The sequence below is a fragment of the Aythya fuligula genome, chromosome 5, assembly GCF_009819795.1.
Source record: "Aythya fuligula isolate bAytFul2 chromosome 5, bAytFul2.pri, whole genome shotgun sequence".
NCBI lineage: Eukaryota > Metazoa > Chordata > Aves > Anseriformes > Anatidae > Aythya > Aythya fuligula.
In genome coordinates, this window is record NC_045563.1 from 32,423,629 (window position 1) to 32,445,790 (window position 22,162).

At 47.6% G+C, this 22,162-nt stretch overlaps 1 protein-coding gene across 2 annotated transcripts; it reads right to left on the reverse strand.

Moving 5' to 3' along the window:
- Positions 1–1,559: 1,559 nt before the first annotated feature.
- CRY2 (cryptochrome circadian regulator 2) lies at positions 1,560–22,000 on the reverse strand. Of its 2 annotated transcripts, none has more exons than XM_032188300.1 (12): positions 21,814–22,000; positions 19,136–19,244; positions 15,832–15,974; positions 9,588–9,772; positions 8,170–8,258; positions 7,272–7,412; positions 6,479–6,790; positions 5,259–5,410; positions 4,914–5,116; positions 4,672–4,761; positions 4,042–4,180; positions 1,560–3,554 (listed from the first exon to the last, which is right to left on the reverse strand). In XM_032188300.1, exons 1-11 carry the CDS (start codon positions 21,987–21,989, stop codon positions 4,044–4,046), a joined length of 1,737 nt encoding a protein of 578 aa, XP_032044191.1. In that variant the 5' UTR covers positions 21,990–22,000; the 3' UTR covers positions 1,560–3,554; positions 4,042–4,043. The 2 variants fall into 2 exon arrangements, with proteins under 2 accessions (XP_032044191.1, XP_032044190.1); XM_032188299.1 differs by having other exon boundaries at positions 4,042–4,183.
- Between the last annotated feature and the right edge of the window lie 162 nt (positions 22,001–22,162).

Genomic DNA, 22,162 nt, shown 5'->3' on the forward strand with positions numbered 1-22,162 from the left:
CAGGCATAATTTCTATGATCAGACCTTTCAGCCAGCCCCTCCTGAAGCCACTCCAGCTCCTTTTTTTGTGAAGACAGAAGAGACACTGGAGAATTTCCCCAACCGCCAGCACAGGGAGCAGGCAATCACTTACTCTGCTAGAAATCCATGGTTGGCCTCTTTACACCTCCAGCCACATCCCTGCGATTCCTTCTACAGAGAGAACAGATACTGTGGCCAGCGTGGAGGAGCCTCAAAACTGACCTGTCCAAGTTTAATTTACATTATCGCACTCTAAGCAGGGAAAGCTGGACAGTTCGCTGTCAGCCTGGCTCTTCTAAGGCACAAGCTGCAATTTCAGAGGGTTTTTGTCCATAAGCCACTTTAAGCATTGAAATGTTGCTCCCCCAAGCCCACTAGGTCCTCGCTAGAGACAGAGAACAGGACAGCAACATCAAGAACCTCGACCACAGCTGCAATCAGGTAAGCAATGCGTTATACATATTGCCCTTCTGGTAGGTCACACATGGCCTTTTTATCTCTGGCACCTCCGGTTCCAGTGACTGGGTCTGCAGTGTTTGGGGATGATGGTGTCACGCACAAGCAAACTTCACTTCAACCTCATTGTAGCCAGCGACTAGACTGCAAAGTCATGGTGCATTTGGTGCCCATTCATGACTTAGCTAATTGCAAGAGAAAAGGCTCAGTCTCTGACAGAAGGCCTGGTCTGAACAATGTTCACATTGTTCATAGCTCTGTAGCACTTCTCTGCCTCAGCGCCCACCCTCTGTGACAAGGAGCCTCCACGCCACCCCATGGAACATCCCAAAAGCCACTCTGACAGCACCAAATCCAGCTGTTCTGTCCCTATGTTCTATTTGGGGATGCCTGTGCCAGGTCAGACAATACAGCCACCTAGCCCCGAGACGCAGAAAGCTGTCGTTATCCCAGGAAATGGAAATCCCCTGACACGCATTTCATGATGCCTCCTTTGTTATCTGCTCCCTCCTGAAACAAAGATGGTATCTCCACTAATAGTTATTGATGGGTTTTCCTTTCTCCATGGACTGGTCAGGCCTTTTTGAACTTAGCACCCACAACTGACAAAGAGCTTGACACGAAAACGCCTGTGTAAGGAAGCTGCAGATGCGCTGAATCTGCCATCTGGTAGTTTAATTGAATATGCCCAGTCCTGAACACTACAGGAAACAGCGAACAATTATTTCCCATTCCACTTCTTCAGCATGCAGTTTCACACACCTTTACAATTTCAACTGTAAAAAGATATCAGAGTAGGTGAATCCCAGCCTCCTTAATGTTTCTTGCAAGAGTTTTTTCTTCACCTTTTGTTTCTCACTGTCTTTACCTGTTCTGCTCCAAGGACTGCAGCTCTCCCAGCTGCCACCATCCTCACCACAGATGACGACAAAAACCTTGCAAATGTGATTTCCCCCTCACCCAAAAGCCTTCCCAAAAATCTCTTGGGAGATTTTGCACGCACTCCCTTTGGCTATTTACCCCCATGGACCCAGCCCCAAAATGCTACTTACCAAATTAAATAATTGGAATGACAGCATAGAGAGAGTTAACGACATTTATAAAAACAAAACGAGTAATATTTACAGACCATTGCCTAAGCAAGAGACTCTCCAAAAGACAGAAGTCACAATTTCTCTAGTCGAAATGTACAAAGTGCATGTCTTTCCCCTTTCTTCCATCTGCAGCAGAAGATGGTGGGAAGGCCTCCTTTCCCTCATACCTTACTGCCCTCAGTGGGGATAAGATCTGGGTCAGACTGGAGACAAAACCTGCTGATTACTGGGTTATCCCAGGGAGACTCTGGTGGACAGGAGCTTAGAAGAAAGGAAGGCCTGGAAAAGTGACTCACTTACTTGGACAGTCTGCCCAAAGGATTCCCTTGGGAAAGGAAATCTCGGATCAATGCCTCTGGGAGGTTAGTTGGAAGGAAAAGTTATTCAGCTATTCTATTAACTAACTTTTGGACACAATTCCACTTCTTCCACCACTCCAGGTTTCCCAGATACACTTGAGTCAGTTTCTCCTTGCAGTCCCATTGCTCTGGGTTCACGCATGGGCTCCAAAAGTGAATCTTTTTATCCCAGTCAGAGTGGGACACGATGACCGTGCTCCCCAAGCTGCTAGTTGGCTAAGCTCACGTCTAGCCCCACACTATCGGTGCCAGGGTGGGGATGAAAGGTTTTGGACAGCAAATGAGAACAGTGCCGACAGCAGAACATTGCACAGGATTAGCTACCTGATACAATCCCTCTTGGAAACTGCCTAAACAGAGGCTCTCTGCCAGTACTGTGCTGAAATGACATCCTGTAGCAGGACCAGGCCAAGAAGTGTATGGTTAAGAGGCAGAACAGATACGTGGTTGTCCTGCTAGACTACAATGCACCAGCCTAAACGTGAATGGGAACAAGGAGCAGTGTGCAGGGTATGAGATACAGGGACTATGCTGCGCAGAAACTCAAAACCACAGATGTCAATACAGGAAAGAGCAAACATCCACACAGAACGGACAGCGAACTGAGCCCAAGGAAGACTCGCTTCAAGGAGCTGATGTGTGATACATCCTCTACCAGTAAGATGCACTCCACAGGCTACACACTAGACACTGGTCACTCCATTTGAGAGTGCCTCACTCAGGGAAGGAAAGGCTGTAAAGCCCTGAGCCCAGGACTGTTCCCCTACAGCTCACTCATTATGTGGATCAGCAAGCTTTTGGGAGGCTGCTTTAATCATATCAAAGTATGGTTTTATTCTCCAAAAAATTCCTACTTCTCTCACAGTCATCTCCCTGAAACGGCAGGCTGCTCTGAAGCTGCCTGTTGGAGGCAACAGCACTACGGCTCACCTTGCACTAGTAAGATTCTTCTTCAGGGAAAGTTCTAAGTGCCTTTTAAAGGTACAGACAGTTTGTATCTCTTTGTTCTTCTACTACAGTTATCCCTCATTTCTTTTTCATCCCCAGACGTGTACCACCTTGATTTACTTGGAAAGTGTTTACATCCCCACCAGTCTAGCCTAGAGAAACATATACAGAGATTTTCCTGTTTTCTTGTAGGATGGGTACTCAGCTTGATATTCCAGCAGCTTTCTTCTCCTTTGCAACTACTGAATTAATCTTAGCATACCTTGCTGCCTAGTACTAGTGATGAGAAAGGACATTCACTATTTCTGAGATGTGCAGATGCTGCTCCCTCTATCAATGCAGCAAGTCACATGTGCTGATCCATTGTCAGAAACGACAGATACACTTGGGAGTGAACAAGTTGAAAGAAAGCTTTTGCCCTCTTAAATGAGGGCAGATTTTGGGCATGGCTAAAAAGAAACATTTAGCTCTTTGGAGAGCAGAAAGCCGAATATTCCCAAGTACAAGTAACACAGTGCCCTTTTGTGGCAGCTATTGGAACTACACATTTTTATGAGACGCCCCAGATTTTCTGTTGCAGATCACAAGTTGCAGTCCTTCTGTGGTTGCAGCAGCCTCTACTCTTCGGGTCACCTCCAGCACTCTCACTCTTCACTTGCAAGCTGCATATTGCTGGCTGAAGGAGAAAGCAGAAGAGAGAGTTTGCCTTGAGCTCCCCCACATAGTGAAAAATTGGCAAAACATGCAATCAGCTCCTTCCCTCCTGGAATATGGGACATCTCAGGCAGAAGACTGGGCCTGCTTGCTCCCCTCCTCCACCCTGTGCCCTCACCACATGGGCAAACCTGGCTGCAAACTCAGCCTGGAAGGGGAAGAAACCTCCCTAGAGCAAACCCAAACATAACTGTGGTCTGTGCTTGTTCTAGTCATATGGTACTGCTCTCTGCTGGACTACCGAGTTAACAGCTTGTCAAGAAAAAGCAAAAACAACTAGAAGGCAGGCCACTGTCAAATTACATGGCTATGCAATTAAGAGTCAGGAGCCACCTTTCTCCCCAGGCAAGTCCATTTTGTTCATTAAACTGTAGGGAACAAATAGAATTGAGCCTTGCTTGCTGTCAGAACAACACAGTTTAGGCCAGATCATGCCAGGGACTACTCACAATCATAAACTCTTGCCAGGGATCTCTGAAGCAGGGAGGCCTGTCACTTTGGCTCGTTTGTACAGTTCTTCAGTGCACAGCTCTTCTGCTCCCTCGTGTTTGCGCTTTGGCGAAGCCTGGTCAGACTGCGGCAGTCTCACTGCTGGAGAGGAAGAAGAGTCACTGCAACATTTCCTTTGGCTTTAGATCTCCTCACACGTATACCCTAGCCTAACATGCCACAGAGCTGGGAGCAAGGAGAATGTGCAATGTACAAGCACAGAAAGATGTTGCCATAGCCTTCTTAAAAGATTTTGAAATACTTCTTTTAAAAGCAGAATAATTAAGTCCACCAGAACAAACATGAAAGTGTCCTCCTTTGATAGAGGAAAGCTTAATTACACCAGATTAGCCCTACAGTGATCTGCACTCCTCCCTTAAATGGCTGCATATGATCCCATATGAGCAGTAAGAGATTCACTATTCTTCAGCCCTTTTAGGCACGAAGGCTCACTGGGGACCTCTGAAGAAAGCCTAAAGGAAGATGAACATGATCTATAGTTTCCTAGCTACATCCTTCTCTTATTAAGAAAAGAATCTCTCTCCTGCCCATGACGGTATGTCTTAAGTACCCAAATACTTCCAACTCACCTGTACTGGTGCTGCTGCCCTGCCCTGAAGCCGAGTCTGCAACGGGGCCACTGAGATCTTCCACACATGAAGGGACTGATGCCAGTAAACCTAGAGAAACGCAAGATCATCATAATAGAAACAAGAAATATTTGGGCTGGGATAAGCCTTTCACATGCAGACACCTTTGTGATCACAAACCAGCACGTGTCATATTCTATGTCATATTAAAGACAAAATCTTTTGCTTTTTTTGTTGCTTACAGAGCCCCCTGTAGCGTGACAGCTGCTGGTAGATCTGCTTCATGCGTTCGATGTTCAACCGACTGGTCTCAGCATGGTTCACCATGGGTTTGGGGTAGTCCACCCCAATGATGCACTTGGCTGCCTTCTGCACAGACTCTGGGGCATTCCACGGTTCGTAGATGTATCGTGCGGGGAAGCCCTTTAGTTTGGGCAGATACCTCCTGCAACAAGTTAAAAGATGCACACAAACCACTTAAAGTACAGCAAGATAGCACCCATGGTGCACAGGAAGTACCATATCAGCTACTGAATGACTCAGGCTGACAGATCAAGCAAGAAAGAAGCTCCAGACACTCTACTTACTTAACGTAGTCACCGCTGGGGTCTGTGCGACGTCCAAAGCCCACGGGGCAGTAACAGTGGAAGAATTGCTGGAAGAACGCGCTGCATGAAAGCCACATCCAGCTGCCTGCATTGACACTGAAATCTGCATCCAGCAACAATTCATCAAATACCTGCAGCAATTGAAGGAGAATGCAGTGAGAGCTTCCCCAGCTAGGGCTTCTTGCCAGGAGAAACCAAGAGGCCAGTTCAAAGGGCAAGCACTGAACAGCTCTCAGAAACCAAAGCAGCAGCAAAGAGGCAATCTGCTGGCTCAAGCCAGGTGGCTGGTCAATATATCACACTTCCTGACACCTTCACATAGGGAGGCACTGTCTGCTCACACTGATACAATGCTGGATAATCTCTCATGCAGCTACAAACTAAATCACTACCTAGTGTTACAGCAAGCCTTGGGTATTGATTCTAACTGGGGAGGTGTAACAAGTGCAAAGCACCAACTGTGAGAAGCCGGCAGACGCTGAACAGAAGACCAAGCACCAAAGCAGGAAGAAAGAGCCCCTCTGAATGTCCCAGAGCTCACTGCCACTCCAAGAAGCGGGCAGGTTGCAGCAGTAACTCGCTCACATCCATGCACAGATGCAGCACTTTTAGCACCTGACTCTGACACACTTTCAGCTACGCTCTGCTTTGACAGCCTTCTGACAAGACGCTGCTTCTGCCTCTACTTTCTGCATAGGGCAATATGTGCACCCAGTAAGTTCAAGCTGTTTGTCCCTTCCAATGTCCCAAAAAGAGTGGCTTTTACCTCTTTTCTTGAGAGAATCTAGACTCAGATTTCACAGTCACGGAGCGTTCCCTGACTGGCACGATGATGGATTACACAATGAGGAGAAAGGTCCAGTTACAAAGATACATTGAACTTGCAAAGGAAACAGACGGACTGATAGCATTTTACCAAAATAGCTCCCCCAAACCCAAACCCAAATCCCAGTCCTTGTTTACCAGTGGGACCCACTAACAGTTAGCTGTGGTAACTGGAGACTCTTGATACTGTTTGATCCCTCGTGGTAGAAGGCAGACTGTTGGCAGGCCAGGAGCCTGCTAACAACTCCTGTCTTCCACACAACTTTTACATGCCAAGCAAAAGCCATACCTGTGTGCCAATCCTTGCAGCAAGTGCCAGGGAGACTTTGCTTTCCTTATGGCCTCCTACAAGCCTCTGGAAATGCCAGACTCACCCTGACTCCTGACTCCCAGCTGATCCAGAGGTCGCCCCTGGTAAGGAAGCAGGCCACAGCGTGCCTGGCCAAATGGTGGATCCACCCCTCCTGCCTCAGTTGGGTCATGATTGCATCGATCCAAGGGAAACCTGTCTTGCCCTCTGCCCACTTTGCCAAGGCTTCAGGGTTCTTGTCCCAGGGGATCTGAATGCAGATGGGGTTCCCCTCCATGCGATCAAACTTTGGGTTGTTTGTGGCTGCTGTGTAGAAAAATTCCCTCCATAGAAGCTGTCCGTACAGAGAGAGGGGAGGAGTGCTGTTCCGCTTCACCTGCAGAGGAAGGAACAAAGGCATTCACAAGCAGGGGAGGACTGGCTTCATTATGCTGAGCTGCAAGACACCCATGCATTTACACACAATTCTCAGGTCTGATACTGACAACTTCCATAAAGGAGCTCAATTCCAGATCATCCTTTAGCAGAAACCCCGGGTGGTGAAGTCAGAGCATGCTTTTAGCCCACTCAGTACGCTGGCAAGTGACTTGAGCCACCCATAACCAACAGTAAAAAGCCCGACGTGGCTCATGACAGGAGTCCAGGCTGAAGAACAGGGTACCAGCAGGTATAAGGGCTGCTCAACTACATACAGGAAAATCACTTCTCCTTACCCAAGAGACTCTTCTGTACCAGCAACAAGCTTTACCCAACAGTCGAACACAAGTGATGCAATTGCTGATTTTGCAGCTGTTCCAGCACGCTGTCTTGGAACCAGAATCAAGCTATGCTCAAAACCAGACAACCTTTTGTCTTACCTTCTTATACAGCTCCCAGAGACGATAGTAAAATAAGCGGCAGGACAAACAGCCAAAACGCAGGTAGGGACTGAGTCCTGTCGGGCTGGCCAGCAAGGAATTGGCGTTCATCCTCGGTCTTTCGTAATTTGCAACCCATGCCTAAATACATTCAGGAGAAATTAGCCCCAAAAGAAAATAAATCCCAAACTGTCAGCCACTGCTAAAGGGCAGGCCTCTGTGCAGGTGGCACGGTCACTCAGGTGTGGCAGCACAACCTCTTTTATTCATTTCCAGCCACCACTGGGAGAGATCTCAGGTGGACAGCTCCAACCCCACACCCCATACATGTATTTCTGCAGCTGGGTCAGCTTCCGTGACTGTGACATTGTTTGCCTCATGCGTACTATAGTGAAGAACACAAGCCCCATAGAATAAATTTGGGTATTTCAGCTAGGGGCTAGAGGAATACCGCTCAGTGAGATATGAAGAGACTGATGTACAACGGGAAGGTACTCTTTTATGAGCATGTGCTCCTAGTAACTCAGATAAAGACAAAAGGAGATGGTGCATAGCGTGCAGCACAGATGGAGCAACTTGCAGGAGGGTTTCCAAGTTTGCGTTCCTCTAAAGGAAACAGTGGGAGGAAAACCAAGGAAAAGAATCCTATGTGCTTCTAACAGCAGTATAGTTAATATACAGCTCTTCTTCTTCACGTCTGAAGAAGCCCAGGAACTCCCCGCTCCACAAACAGCCTAAGATGGCAGGAGTACTTGAAAAATACCAAATGCCCCTGCCATAGGGCAATGTAGTGACCGTTGCTAAGATGAGCAGGAAAAGAGAGCAATGGCTGATGCAACACATTTTTTGTTTGGACCCACAGCCTGCAGGAATGACCACGTAAATAGCAGGGGGTTACCTTTCTTTCCAAGTGTTTATCCAGCCGCGCCAAAGCTTCTGTCTCCCCTCCCTGCCAAACTGCAGGAGCAAGACCCTCTGTGGGGAAGCCTGAAGGAAAGAACTTAGTAAGATTTGAAGCCAAGTCTACACAAATGATACAGATGTGAACAAATGTAAGCAATGGCAAAACAAGTTAAAATACTGCAGTTGCTTATCATGGCTTATTTGCTGCTCTAGTCTTTCTACAGCAAGCCAGTCATTTGGAATATGAGGAAAACCTGTTCACAACACTGAGACTGCCAGGCTCGCTCCCTGCAACGCTTCAGGCAACTTTCTGGGGACCTTCCCCACTGGCCACATCCCAATTAGCCTGTGTATTGGCAATACCCGCAGGGCTCTTTGTTCCTTGGGCCACAGCAGCTGGCGAAGGAACGCATGCTTCACAGGTTTGCCTTATGAAATATCTTGCCACGACCACCAGCTGCTCACTAGAGAGCCTGTTGCTCCTCAAAAGGCTCATTTTCTGTGGAAAGCTGGTGCTTTAGTGATGAAGAACCAGCACAAAAGCGGAAGCAATAATGCATTTTCCTTGCAGTGCAAGCTGGCTGACAAAGGAGCTTCCCCTGACAGTGAGTAGACCAATGTAAGGTTGCAGGTCTTGCACAAGGCCAGACAACAAAGGAAGCAGATCTATCCAGGACTGCAGCCCTTAGGATAGTCTTGTTTGAGAAGTCCCCCTTTTCCGTAACTCTTAAGGTACAAGGTGACACTCCCACGAAACCAGCACGGAGCCTCCAGAGCCACACACACACAGACAGTATTCTGCATTAACCTTTCCTTCCCTTGCATTTAAATTCACTTCCTTGACGTAGGCCTCGCATTTCTCATGCCTCAGTTCTCTATTTATCCTCCTCCTCCCCAAAAAATACAGGTATATAAGGAAGAGGAGGCAAACACCAAGTTTCCAAGAACGAAAAAGCATAGCAGGATAAGTGAAAGAAGTTTCAGTAATATCTTTTGTCTTGCTAAGCTCTCAAGTCGGTGGTGCTTGGCAACAAGTGAATGACATGATGTGTGCCTGGTACAGAGTTTACCTCTTCAGGTCTGTTACACAACCTGTCTAGGACAGCAGCTGGGAAGGACACGAGACACTGATACAGTGGTTGTATGCTCAATAGCAGAGAGTGTAAGGACAGATGCATAACGTTTCAGAGCAGTGCTAAAGGGATGTTGTGCATCAACGGCAGTGCAAAAGGGAGCAGTCTGGTTTCTCAGGGTCCAGCACTGGCTGAAAACATTACTTTGCTTCTGTGGCTAGAAGCAGCCCAGGTCAAAAGACAACACTGGACCTGTCCTGGGCAGGTGGCAGCCACCAGAAAGTTTCAGTAGGGTCATTCTGGGTGCCAGTCGCCCCTTGACTTCACTCTCAACACATACCCAGCTCTTCCAGGGATGGGACCCCGTACACATCGTCGTGGTTCTCCTGGATGTCCACTTTACATGTCTCCATCTGCTGGCTTGTTACGCTGCTCACCGGCTTCTTTGGGAGCTCCATACGGCTAATGATGGCCTGGAAGCGTTTGTAGGTGAGAGGTGGCTTGTTGCCATTCAGCTCGATTATCCTAGAAACAAAATAAGCAAGGTGGCTTAACAGCCTCGCTACCACAGGAGGGACAAGGAAATGCCAGCAAAACTGTATCCTGTTATCTCTGCTCAGGATAGACTTTCTGTTTGGATAGAGAAATACTTACAGCCCCAGATTCCACTGGATGCATCCCTCAAAGGGATATTTAAAAACAAGAATGCAAACCAAAAAAAAAACAAAAAAAAAAAAACACACACAACACGGAAATCCATCTCTGTGGGAAAAAAAAAAAATCACAGAAAGCTCCAGCTGAATCAGGCTTAGCCACACATCTTTCTCCCAGAGCTCTTCATCAAATCCCTGTATGAAATCTCAGTCTGAATACTGTCTCCCCAAGCTGACAAATCCCAGACCTGCATCTGTTTCCTAGCCTGATTCTGACCTTACTTCCCCCCGTCCGACACAACAAGTCCCAGACTGATAGCAAACCCTCCTCCACCTCTCCCAGACCAGACAAATCCTATTTTGCGTCATTCCTCTCGATCCTGGCGATTACAGAAATCACCATCCTCCCTCACACCATAAGGTCATGAGCAGACCTGTTCTGTGCAATTCCCCCGTGTCAGACCACACCATGGAAAAGGCAGCCACGGCTTCCCCATTTCTCTACTTCTTTAAGCACCCAGGGCCCGCTAGGGCTGCGTGGACTCAATTTTTCTTGGGACAGAGAGCACGGAGGCCTTTGGGAGCGTGCCTGGGCAAGAGAGAGGAAGGAGTTAACAGCAAAGCAGGCAGCAGGGGAAAGCCAGCATTACGTAAAGCGGAGGCAGCCAGCCCCACAGCTCACACAGAGCCGCAGCAGCGCTGCCTTCCCCACCCAGCACGGTCAAACAGCTTATGCAAGGGGCTGGGCTTGGAGCCCGGCGCTTCAGCGGACGCCATGTGCCTTCCCTGCCCTTCCCGGCGGCCGCACGTGTGGCGAGGAGGAGCGACACGCCGGCCTGCCCCGGCCCTGAGCCCGGCCTCACGTGTGCTCCGTGTCCCCGCGCTGCCACCATCCAGCAGAGGCTCGGGGCAGAAGGGAGCTGTGGAAAGAGGCAGCAGGGTGGCAAAGATGGAGGAGATTTCATAGGAAGCCTCCTGCCGTTTCTGCTCATTTTGATGTGTAGTAGGTGCTTGAAGAAAGACAACAGCCTATGGGATAGTGTAGGGAGGGCAATTGGGATGTGCACAGAGAGCAAAACAGGGTAAAGGTGTAGGGCAACACCATGAGCAGTGTGGCACAGCACCCTGCAACCAAAGGTACCGAGGGGAGCCTTACAAGCAGCACTGCTGCTGGGAGAGAAACGAGGCCCTTCCAGTTACTGCGAGCACTCCAGAGAGCCTTACCCGATCCCCGAGGAGTTCAGCACTTGGAAGTGAAAACGTGACAGCGCTGCACAATGTGTGCCCCGCGGTGCCTGGCACGGGGGCGGGGAAGCTGCTGCTGCTTTAGCACTGCCTCTTTTTGCAGTCCTCTCCCACCGACCTGCCAGCGCTGCAGCTCCGTCTGAGACCCACGCTGCCGGGCTGCATCTGCCATCCACAGCCTCTGCGAGCAGCTATTTGCAGCACAGCGCTGCGACTTGCAGGAGGATGCCTCCCATCTCTGCCTGACGTCCTCGAGACTCTGGATGTGAGAGAAGTTACCTACGACAGCTTCCAAAGGAGCCAGCTGCTGGATCTGGGACACAGATCATTAAGAGACGGGACTAGGACAAACTGCACATTTTACAGCACCTGACGCTGCCATTATGCAACAAAATTTGCATCTTGCACAATACTGCCATGAAAAGAGATGTCAGAGCCTGGGTTTTGTACAATATTGGGTATTATACAATGCACACCAAATATTTTAATGCAGTTCAACCTACTGCACAAAGCTTTTACAGGAAGCCCCATAAGCAGGAGCCCTTTTCCTCCTCCTAATGTCATTCTAACCGAGGCAGTAGAGTCTTGCAGAACATTCCCCCATGACAGACTGGGCCACAAATTAAAGACAGGACCGTCCCCAGGATTTAATGCTCACACATCATCCTTCTTCTCCAGTCCAATTCAGCCTGCATGTGGCACAAACTGCATCATTTTAGTTCTCCTGGAGCAGACCACAGAACAGCAGAATTGCTGTGTTCATCATACAAAACCTGACCTTCCTGGTGTTAGTGAGCACTCACGAAGATGGCTGTGCTACCAGAGCAGCAGTACGCTGCCCAGCACTATCTGACAGCAGTACCTGGATGCCAGGTATGAGGGGTTTTGACTGTCACACAGTCATTTATTATACCAAGAGCTCAGGCAACCAAAACCTGACCGCAGTTCCAGCACTGCTAGGGTTACAGGGGATCCTACAGTCAGCCACCTGCAACAACTCAGCGCCTGCAGCCCTCCAACGCACGCCCCCAGAGGTGTCAGCGTCTGACTCACATCTCCACAACAGTGCCCCAGTGGGATGGCTGCGGGGCGAGGAAAAGCTGCTCCTCTCAAAAACCTGACAGCTCGCCCAGCTTGCCAATGGCAGGGCCCCATCCTGGCAAGGCACTGGCTGTGCTCCCACCTGCTCAACGATGCACCCCACTACCAGCTCACACATGCTATTTGGTGAGCCCCGTCAGCTTATGCAATTGCTCCGGTCTAAATCCTTGTGCCAGTGAGCCTGTGTAATAAATGCATAGATGAAAAGAGCAGTATTTCTCCTGATTCAAAGAGAAATACCTTGCAGAACCAGCAAGGTCTGCAAGCTTCCCCAGTGCTTGGTTCCTCCAAGTTAGTCAGCACTCCTATTAAAAGGCATTTAACTCCTGTTTCAGCCTGATACCAGAGTGTCTGAGGTGAAGCTGCTCCTGATGCGTGCTACAAACAAACAAACAAGCTCACGATGCTCCTTTCTGGCATAAACCACTCCCCCCAGCATGACCCCGGCCAGCTCGGGATTACAGACACCGCAGTGCTGACCGTCAGCAAGCAGTTTACAGAGGATTTAGATCCTCAGGAGAAGAAAACAGGCAGATGCAGCGAAGGGACAACAGAGCCTATCATCTGGAAGTTGTCAGACAGAATAATTGCTAAGTAAAGGCTGTGAGCAGGCTAAGCTGATACCTAAGAGATTATCTTTGCTGACTTGTACACTCCGAACATTGCCAACCTTGATTGGGAATCCCCAGGTTTTTTAGGACTATTTTCCGGCATCAGTGTTCATTTTCTACGGCCCTCTCCTTGTTTTGGGCGAGAGGAGAGGAAAGAAGCTCTGACAACCACACAGCTATGCTGGTAGTGCTGAGGGCATTGTAGCTTCCTGCTACATAAAGCTGGTCAAATTCACAAGTTAGGAGAACAGGTTTGTTGTAGGCGTTAGAAAGGAGCTGCTGGTGGTGGTACCCAGAGGATACTGCAGGGGAGAAGGGAAGGACTGCTGGAATCATTTATGTCCAAGTGAAGGACTAGTCTGTGTTGTTTAAAAACAGGCCTGGCTATTTTGTAAAGAAACTTGATTAAAGAAAGATGAGAAGTAGGACACCACCCCCAGGTTATGAATTATGCAGGAAAAAAAGAGTAAGCTGAGCAAGGGACAACTCATACCATGAGCTAAAAGGCTGGATAAGATGACTGGAGGGCAAGATCCTCTGTCTGAGAGAGACTTCCAGAGAAATATAATATTAGAGCTGCATTACCACCTGCTGAGAAATCCCAGAGATGCCAAGAAGCAGGAAATGTCAGAGTAACTGGAGACTTCAACTGCCTCCACGCAGGCTGGGTAGCTGTCACAACCCACGGCCTGGTATGAACATAAATGCCATAAATGACTGCTCCACGGAACGATTCATCAGGAACCCTTAAGATGGAAAGGCAATTCATGATTTGTCTTAGGCAGCAGGTAAGGTATAGCTGAAAGTGCTATTTATCATGTCTACTCTAACCATGACTTCGGCATGCATCAATTTAGCATCCTTCCGGGATCAACAAAACAATAATGGCTTCTATTTTGAGAAGAGAACAGAATAAAAATAGGAAGCACGCTGAGCAAAAAGAAGCTGAGAGGTAAAATGCTGACAGACAACACAGAGATTATCTGAAGATGACATGTCAGGGGAAAAAAAAATTCAATAAAGGCACATAAACCATTAAAAAAGATTTCAGAAAGATCACTAGTCAAAATAATAAAAGAATAGCATCATCAAAGATAATAGAAGGCAAAATCCTTTGGGAAACTGAAGACTAGAAAAAAAATGGTAGGTTAAACAAAAGCCACAAAAGCAGTTCCCCGTACAGCTCCCATCCCAAAAGAAAGCTTGAGAAAAATTAAAAAGAAAAGCATAAACAGAAAAAAAATCCCTTTACAGACACTCCAGGATATCTGTAGGGCAAAGCAGCAGATTAGGCATTAAAGAAAAACTGCATTTATTTTTTGCACATGTATTCAGTATGGAGACATTCAGGGAGGTTTCCACACTGCATCTCTCTAAGGAAACGCATCAGGAGATGTTACTGACTGGGAGGTCAGCAGGAAATAGCACAAAACAAAGCTATGCTGGAATAGCAACAGTTGCCAGGATCAGCCAGCACTCACAAAAGACTTCTAAAGGACATGGAGAAATAGCTGCTGCATGTACCACTTGCCTTAAAACCATCCAAACGCTATGAAGAATAAAGGCAAGCATGATTCCAGAATTAAAAAGCATTTCAAGGCATCAGAGGGACTACAGAATAGAAAATCTGATATGGGTATTAGGCAAAGTGGTAGAAAATACTAATAGAATCAGTGAATGCATGTGTATATGCAATACACTGGAGGGCTGATTTGGCTTTGGTAATGGGAAGTTGTGCCTCAAAATCTATTAGCCACATTTGAGCACAGATGCAAAGGAGATTTGGTTGATTTATTCTACGTGAATTTTCGGAAGCCATCTGACAAGATCCCTAACTACAATTTTTTTTTAAAGAAGCCAAGGATAAATTTAGATACATGACAAAGTCCCTGCAGACAGAAGATTCTTGTTGAGATGCATGATAAAGTAAGAATCCATTTTTTGCAACAGAAGGAGAAATCCTACACAGAGCTGAGCTAAGGCTTCTGCTGCTCAACATTATTCATAAATTATCTGGGAAAGGACACAAAAAGAGCATGATGCCAAAGTTTACTGATGCAGTAAGTTACCTGAGACAGCTGAAAATGAAAGGCAACCTAAACATTTCCCTATACACCTCATGCATCTTCTAATGCAAAAAGCAGACAGCGGTGTCAGTCTGCTCATGAGACAGGTGAAAAACTCCCCTCACCCCAAAGGCAAACATTTCCACACAGTATGTCCTAAACTGCAGTGCTTCCCACTTCCCACAGGAAATTATGTATGCTGAAGATTTATAGGAAGAAACTTCAGCATTACTGGTACAAGAAAAAGAATCCAAAGGAAAAAAAAAAAAAGAAAGCAACCTATACGAATGGTACTGAAACGTGAATGAAGTCAAGCATACCTTAGAGTCTCTGCTGAAAGACTGTCTCCACTGTTTAAGATGATCATCTATACATATAAATAAATAAACCTCACCATAAAGGCAAGTCTTCCCCACAGCAAATGCACAATAAAGACAAGGCATCCAGAGTTTAGAATAAGATTAGTTTGCCCCAATCTACTTTGTTCTACTTCTTTCAGCTGTCCTGGCACATGCATCAGTTAAAACCCTGCCTTCATAACCTGTTTGAGACAACAGCTCAGACACCTTTATTACAGTGAAGCAAAAAAAAACAACAGTCCACGCAGTGAGGACATGCTCAAGGAAATCAATCAATAAGGACGCAGCTAAGCAACTTAAATGACTGTGAAGTACAGAGATTAGTTAGCTTGAGGCAACACCTTTCCATGCATTCACGTCACTGCACTTTGACGCGCTCTAATAAAAAGCGTGAGTGCACAGAGTAATCCTGTTGACACCTTCTAGGCTCACCCAGGATGACAGCGATCAACGCATAGAGATCAACGTAAACGAGGAGCCTGAAGTCATCCCAGACGCGACAATCCCACCCGAGCCCAAGCAGCACCTCTGCCCCTGCTCTGCCCGTACCTGTCCAGGTCATACAGTGTGTGGGAGTTCTCGATCACCACCTCCACGCCAGCCTCCTTGGCCAGTTTGACAATAGCTGCATCTCTCTCCTTCCCAAATGGCTCCGAGTCGTATTCAAAGGTGAGACGAGTGACTCCCCATTCCTGCAAGAAACACAATACACAGAGGTGTCACACAGAAGGCTTTTCTGACCAGTATGGTTACTAAATTGCAGAAATTGTAATTGCCACTGTCAAGTCCTGGGAACCTAGAGAGGGTGGTATTTTTATGTGGAGACTATGATCAATTAATAACAATACACACTATTTTTTTCCATATCTCTTTACAGCCATCACTTAGTAGAAGACCAGTGCCCAAGCCAAAGGCAACAAATGTGGTAGAGAGAATCACAGGACAAAGGATGCCAACTGAGTAACCTTTCTGCTCTGAACAGTAGACTATGATACTGCGATTCATATTTAAAATCATCCTAGCAGAGCTGTGAACCCATTCTGTATCTTCACACCTGTCAGAGATCCCTCATAGACCATACAGAACAGGCCTTATGAAATAGCATTCAGCCTCTTCCAGGCTTTTCCAGCACACAGTTTGCTCTCAAAGACTATGGCCTAGTTTTCCTCAGAAACTGAATCCTATGAGAAGAGGTTTAATGGTTTCCACAGTGACCCTCCAGAGGCATCCATCAAACAGAGCAGCAGCCCGCAGATTTGTTTAGCAAACACTCCAGTCAAACACAGCCAGAAATCTGCAGAGACACTTAAAGAACCCCTCACACAACTAAGACATGAACCAGTCTCCAAGTGAGACAGCGTGAGTCACTGCCGTGTGTACAGGACAGGCTCTTCCGCCTCAGAACCAGAGGCATCAGAAACACAAACAAAGCCAAGAAGCAGATGTTATTAGGTCACTGATGACCACTGAAAAATAAATACCAAAGGCAGGGATGGGAATCTAGAAGCAGAAAGCAGCCAGACAAGCATCCCTGCCTTTCTAAACTCTTAGAGATTGAATCCTGAAAGTAATATTAGGAAGGACAGAGAACTCTAACCGTTATGTACCACAATACACATTTCAGAGAGGTCCCCTATTCTTTTTTCAAAACATGAACACAACAGAACGCATTACTCAGAGCAGGCGTTAAACAGACACATTCCAGGCCCTACAATGCTCCCCACATAGAAACTTGATTTAACAGCTTCATTTTAAACTTTTCTTTTATAGGAAAGACCATACCAGCTCGAAGGCTTGGAAAAGATAGTGTTGGTCTTGAAGAAACATGTATTGCTACTTTGAAAGAAAGGAATGAAAAAAATGCAGTTAAAGTTAAAAGAGATTTTAGGTAAGAGTCTAAAACTTCAAATTCAGTTATTTTCTGCTGTTCTGAGAAGCCCAGCATTGTACGTGCTACACAGGAAGCAGAACACAACCTGGAAACAGCAAACTATATTGCAATAAATTGCTGCATAACAACATATAAAACACGCAAAATAAAAGTTGTGACTGACTTCTCTTAGTATCTGGACTATAGCAAAGTAAAACCTGAAACATAGTAGGAAAAAAAAACATGCACAAAAGGGATCGTGAGCAAACTTCAGTGAACAAACTACACACTTTTCTTTTGTAGAAGAGGTAGGTTTACAGATATTTGTTCAGAGGATAGGAGACCAAAAAACCTACACTACAAAGGTTAACGCAGAGCTAATGAGTACACTTCATCCGTCTGCCTCACTGGACCCCTGCACACAGTGCCTTTGCAGCAACTGTTACTGCTGAACATACTTCTGCCACTGGCAGCAAGAGCAGAAATTACACTGGACCTGAGTGTTGCATTACTGCATGTGATGGCTCCCCAGAACAGCTGAGAGCAAAGCATGAGCTGCGGCTGTTCTCTTGTCCAGCCTTTGCTGTTCAGTGCAGCAGCTCTTTTGCATGAAAGCCAAACATTTACCCTTTAGTAGCATAAAAACCAACATTCTTTTCAGCGCTCTTACAGCACATGTAAGATATTCATTAACCCACCTGCCCAGTCAAAAAAGACTGTATTGAAACCAAGGTCTGGCTGATTCCACAACCATCTCTCCAAACCCCAGATTCTGCCAACTACTTGTAGTTCTGTGATCAAAGTGGATACGTTTCTCCCACACAGCTTCAATTATCCTATGAATACCTAGTCCTTGAACTCAAATAAGGAGGGCATGGACTACGAATAGCCAGAACTTATTTGCAGATCAAAAGATAAAAATAACTCAGATTCTAAAAAGGCTAAAAGCAGCACAGAAGTTGTGTCATGTGTTAACCTGCAGAAGCCAAAATAAATATCAGTGCACTTCGTGACCTGCATAGTCTGATTCTCCTCCCCAGCACCACCCTCCTCCCAAAAATACACATCAGGACCGTGTACAGCAGGAGGGTATTCACTCAAGTTTACCTCTCTTTCTCAGCATCTGGGCTAGTGCAGGCTTTGGGGACACTGGTTCCTTCAACAATAAGTAACGTACAGTCCTCATGACAAATACAACCCATAAGATGATTGAAAACCAAGCTTTTTTCCTTTAGTTTTGTCTTCCTAGCAAAGACACTCTCAGAAAGCTTCAAAGACAATGATAAATACAACCTTAGGGTAGGACAGAGAATAATGAGTCACATACTTTTACTGCTTGAGGAACCTTTATATTCAAGGAGATCCTCTTGTCAGCCCTGCCTGTCTCATGATCTGCAGCTTTGACATATCACTTTAGAAACACATCCCACCAATCCATCATCCACCACTGAGGTCACTGCATGTTCCTCTGTCCTAAATGGTACATCAACAAGGAGCTCAGACCCGAGCTGTGTACCGCTGCTGTGCTGACTAACTGCAGCCTTGAACAGAAGCAGAGAAAAAAAAAGGTCAGCTAATGTACAGGCTTCTGAGTTTTTGAAATTATAACACAAAGCCTTATTTGCATTTCACCTGTAGATCATTTTCTATTTGTCTCTAAAGGTGTATGGATATGGCACTTTTCCTGATTAAAAGCAGCAGGAAAACAATGTCCAGAAAGGAAGAAACTCTCAACCCAGAGGAGTGGGTGGATTACAGCACAGCCTTGTGAGGCTTGAGCTGCAGAAACAAAGGCAAAACCCACTAACTGCAAAGAGAAGCTCAAGCACCCTGGTAGTGGGTTACACAGTGGGCAGTACTGAAGTTAAAGAGAAACCAGGGAATTGCCAACAATGAGCAGATAATTAGTGAGCAAAACCAAAGGTACCAGTGGGACATTAGTTTTTTCTCGCTACACTTCAGAAAATTAGTGTATCCTCTTACTTTAAAGAGTCTTGGGAAGACATCTGTCGGCTGTCCTCGCACCACAAACAAGCGAGAATTGAGTTTCCTTAAACTGTTGTCCAGATCTTCCAGGGACTGGAGCAGAAATCTGCAAAGAAACGAGAGCAGTTACTGTCAGTCAGACTGGCTACAGCCAAAAGACAAGTGAGGAAGATTTACACGGAACTCCAGCAAACCTGCATTCGCAATCAAACTGAAAGTTAGGACGAGAAATAGAAAAGAAGAATTATTATTCATTCCCAGTCTACCTACCAATGTTACGAGATTGCCGTACCAGCCAGCTCTTGGCCATTCATATGCATGTTCTGCTTGGCCAGATGCAAGAGCTCTCAGTTTTTTCTTTTTTTTTCCTTCTTGCAACCCCTACTCTTCCCATGTTCTCTCTCAGAGCTGTGAGTACCCCCTGACACCTGCTCCTTCCACATTACATCACCTGCATGGAGAAGAGCATAAACCATACAATTCACATTCTTTCATGGGTTCTGTGACACACGGGATTTTGCATGAAGAAGAAAGATGTCCATACACTGTTTTCAGGAAAGCAATGAGTTACCACAAGTTTTGAAGTTCTGGCTCAGAGTAGGGAAAGGCATGGCAGAGAAATGTACACTCACAGCAGGGAGATGTACGCTCCTAGCTCATCAACAGCAAGAGACTGAGCACCAAAACCTCCCAAGGCAAGAATTATCCATACTTAGAATGGCCGCAAACAGAACAGCAATTTATCTTCCACCACCAAGACACAAAGATGAGAGCACGTCAAGGCATTCAACTATTTCCATCCATCCCCAAACCATTAAAAGGCATTTAAGTGCTTTCTGCATTACGCATTTAAGCTCTTAATGTTGCATCTTGCTGGTCCCCCATTTTGCTACGAAACATCTCCAAGTGTATCACCTTTACTTTTGCATCCACATGTCATAACTTTGTCTACCTCTGTGAAAGACACCAGCTTTAAAACTTTAATCTCTGCGACAGCACGTGGCACTGCTGGCAAACTCACAACCATGAGTGAGCGACTGCCTGCCAGCCTCTGCCTCTCCCACACCGCTACGTGCCCGCTCTGCACTGTGACCTGCAAGACATGTGTGTGTCTGTATCAGCTCACTTAAGACCCTGCATAATTAAGAGGAAAGCAAAGCTACAACTGCTCTGCAAGCTGGGTGCTTCTTCCCCACGCAACTGCACTGCCCGTGATGGGAATTGCAAGCTTTGAGGCAGAACAAGCTCCTCCTGCACTTCTAGGAGAAAGGCCCTAAGGGTTCAAGGCACGAAGGAGCAAATATCCAAGTACAGAAGACCAAGAAGCAGGTCTGGGTAACCAGAACAAACCGCCCACCTTCTGGCTGTTAAATAGGAATATCACCTTTCCAAGGTGTTGTGAAAATTAAACACGTTAGTCCTATATGGCTCCCACATGCTGTGCAATTACATGGTAAGGGATTTTCAGATTGATAAATGTCTGGAGGCTAGGTAAAACACAAATGCTGGTGGAGCACAGACCGCAAAACACAAGTAAATGAAGAAAAAACAGCAAAACAAATCCCAGGCTCCCCTTGGGAAACAAGGGAACTCCAGTAACTGTGTGGAGCTTGCTAAGACATTTTTGCCTAGCAGCCAGCGGTGCTAATTCCTGACATTTTCAGTAGGTGCACACCTTCAAGATAACATGATTTTGTATTTTAAATTCATACACTCATATATATTTATATGACCAGAACGTAAATAGAACCACTGCCTGCTTCCCTCCCTCCATACCGTGGGTGGAAACAAACAAGGATTACACGGATCAGGAATTACTCTTTTGGGGGCCCTGCTTGGGTTCTCCCGAACGAGGGCAGCTGGCAATAACAGCAGCACGTGAAAGGCATTTCTGCCTGCTGCAAGCGCGGTGTGTGGACAGATCAATTCAGGCTGCTAGTGAGCAGTGACAGCACCCAAAACTCCTGCAAATCAAACGCCTGCATCGTGGTGATTTCTGCACGTTTATGGTTTTTTAGCCACCCTCCGAGGCGTGTTCTGGAAATGCTCGGCAAGCGGCCGCTCCTCTCGGACGGAGCTGAGCTGGCAGCAGAGGCACTGGGGACACCCACGGCTTCCCCGGGCGGCCACGCGCCGCCACGTGAAGCTGCGAGGTGCGCTTCCAAGGGTTTCTCTGCCCAGGTGGCTGCCCTGTCCACAGCCCCTGACAGCGGGATGCGCTTCGCCTGTGTGCGGGGGAGCCTGGCGGAGGTGAATCCCTACCTGGGTTGGATTTCCAAGCACTTGGGCATCCGAGACCTGACCCAAGGGCGTTATGTAATAATGTCACCGTATGGACGGGCTGCGCAGAAATGACTCACCCTTTAAGTTTGCTTGTACCTGGGGGGGCTTACGGCTCCAGACAGCCACAGCCCCCGGGGGTGGGATGAGGAGGGGGCAGCACTCCCAAACCCACCAGCAGCCGCAGGGCAGAGGGGAGGCATCACGCAGCTCTACCTGACCCTAAATTAGGGGGGGGAAAGCCCTTCCCAAGGCGATGCTCGGGACCACCACCGTACCCCCACCTCCCCCTGGAGAGAGGCAGGCAGCCAAAAAAACACCCTCCCCCCCCCCCCCCCCCATACTCCTCGCAACCCCAACCCGTGCGGGGGGTTCCCCCATCGCCCCGCACTCACCGCCAGCGGTTGATGCCCACGGCGGAGGAGGCGGCGAACCAGGGGTCGAGGATGTAGATGCAGCGGAGGGAGGCGGCTCCCCGCAGCGCCTCCTGCAGCGCCGGGTTGTCGTGGAGCCGCAGCCCCCGGCGGAACCAGTGCACGGAGCGGGACGGGGCCGCAGCCGCCGCCGCCATCACGGGCGACCGCAGCCTCCGCGCCTCGCCCGCCCCCGGGACCGCCCCGCCGCGGCCATGCCGCGGCGGGGCGGTCCCGGGGGCGGGCGAGGCGCTGAGGCGCCGGGCTCCGGCTCCCTCCAGCGGCCACAAAAGGAGCCTCCCCCCCCAACTCTGTCACAACAAACACTTTA

Coding starts and splice junctions, on each gene's coding strand:
- CRY2 (XM_032188299.1), bottom strand. CDS start 21,989: ATGGCGGCGGCGGCTGCGGCCCCGTCCCGCTCCGTGCACTGGTTCCGC. Junction 19,245..21,813: donor GTGGGCATCAACCGCTGGCG/GTGAGTGCGGGG, acceptor GTTTCTTTGCAG/ATTTCTGCTCCAGTCCCTGG. Junction 5,411..6,478: donor GCTGGGAGTCAGGAGTCAGG/GTGAGTCTGGCA, acceptor CAATTGCTGCAG/GTATTTGATGAATTGTTGCT.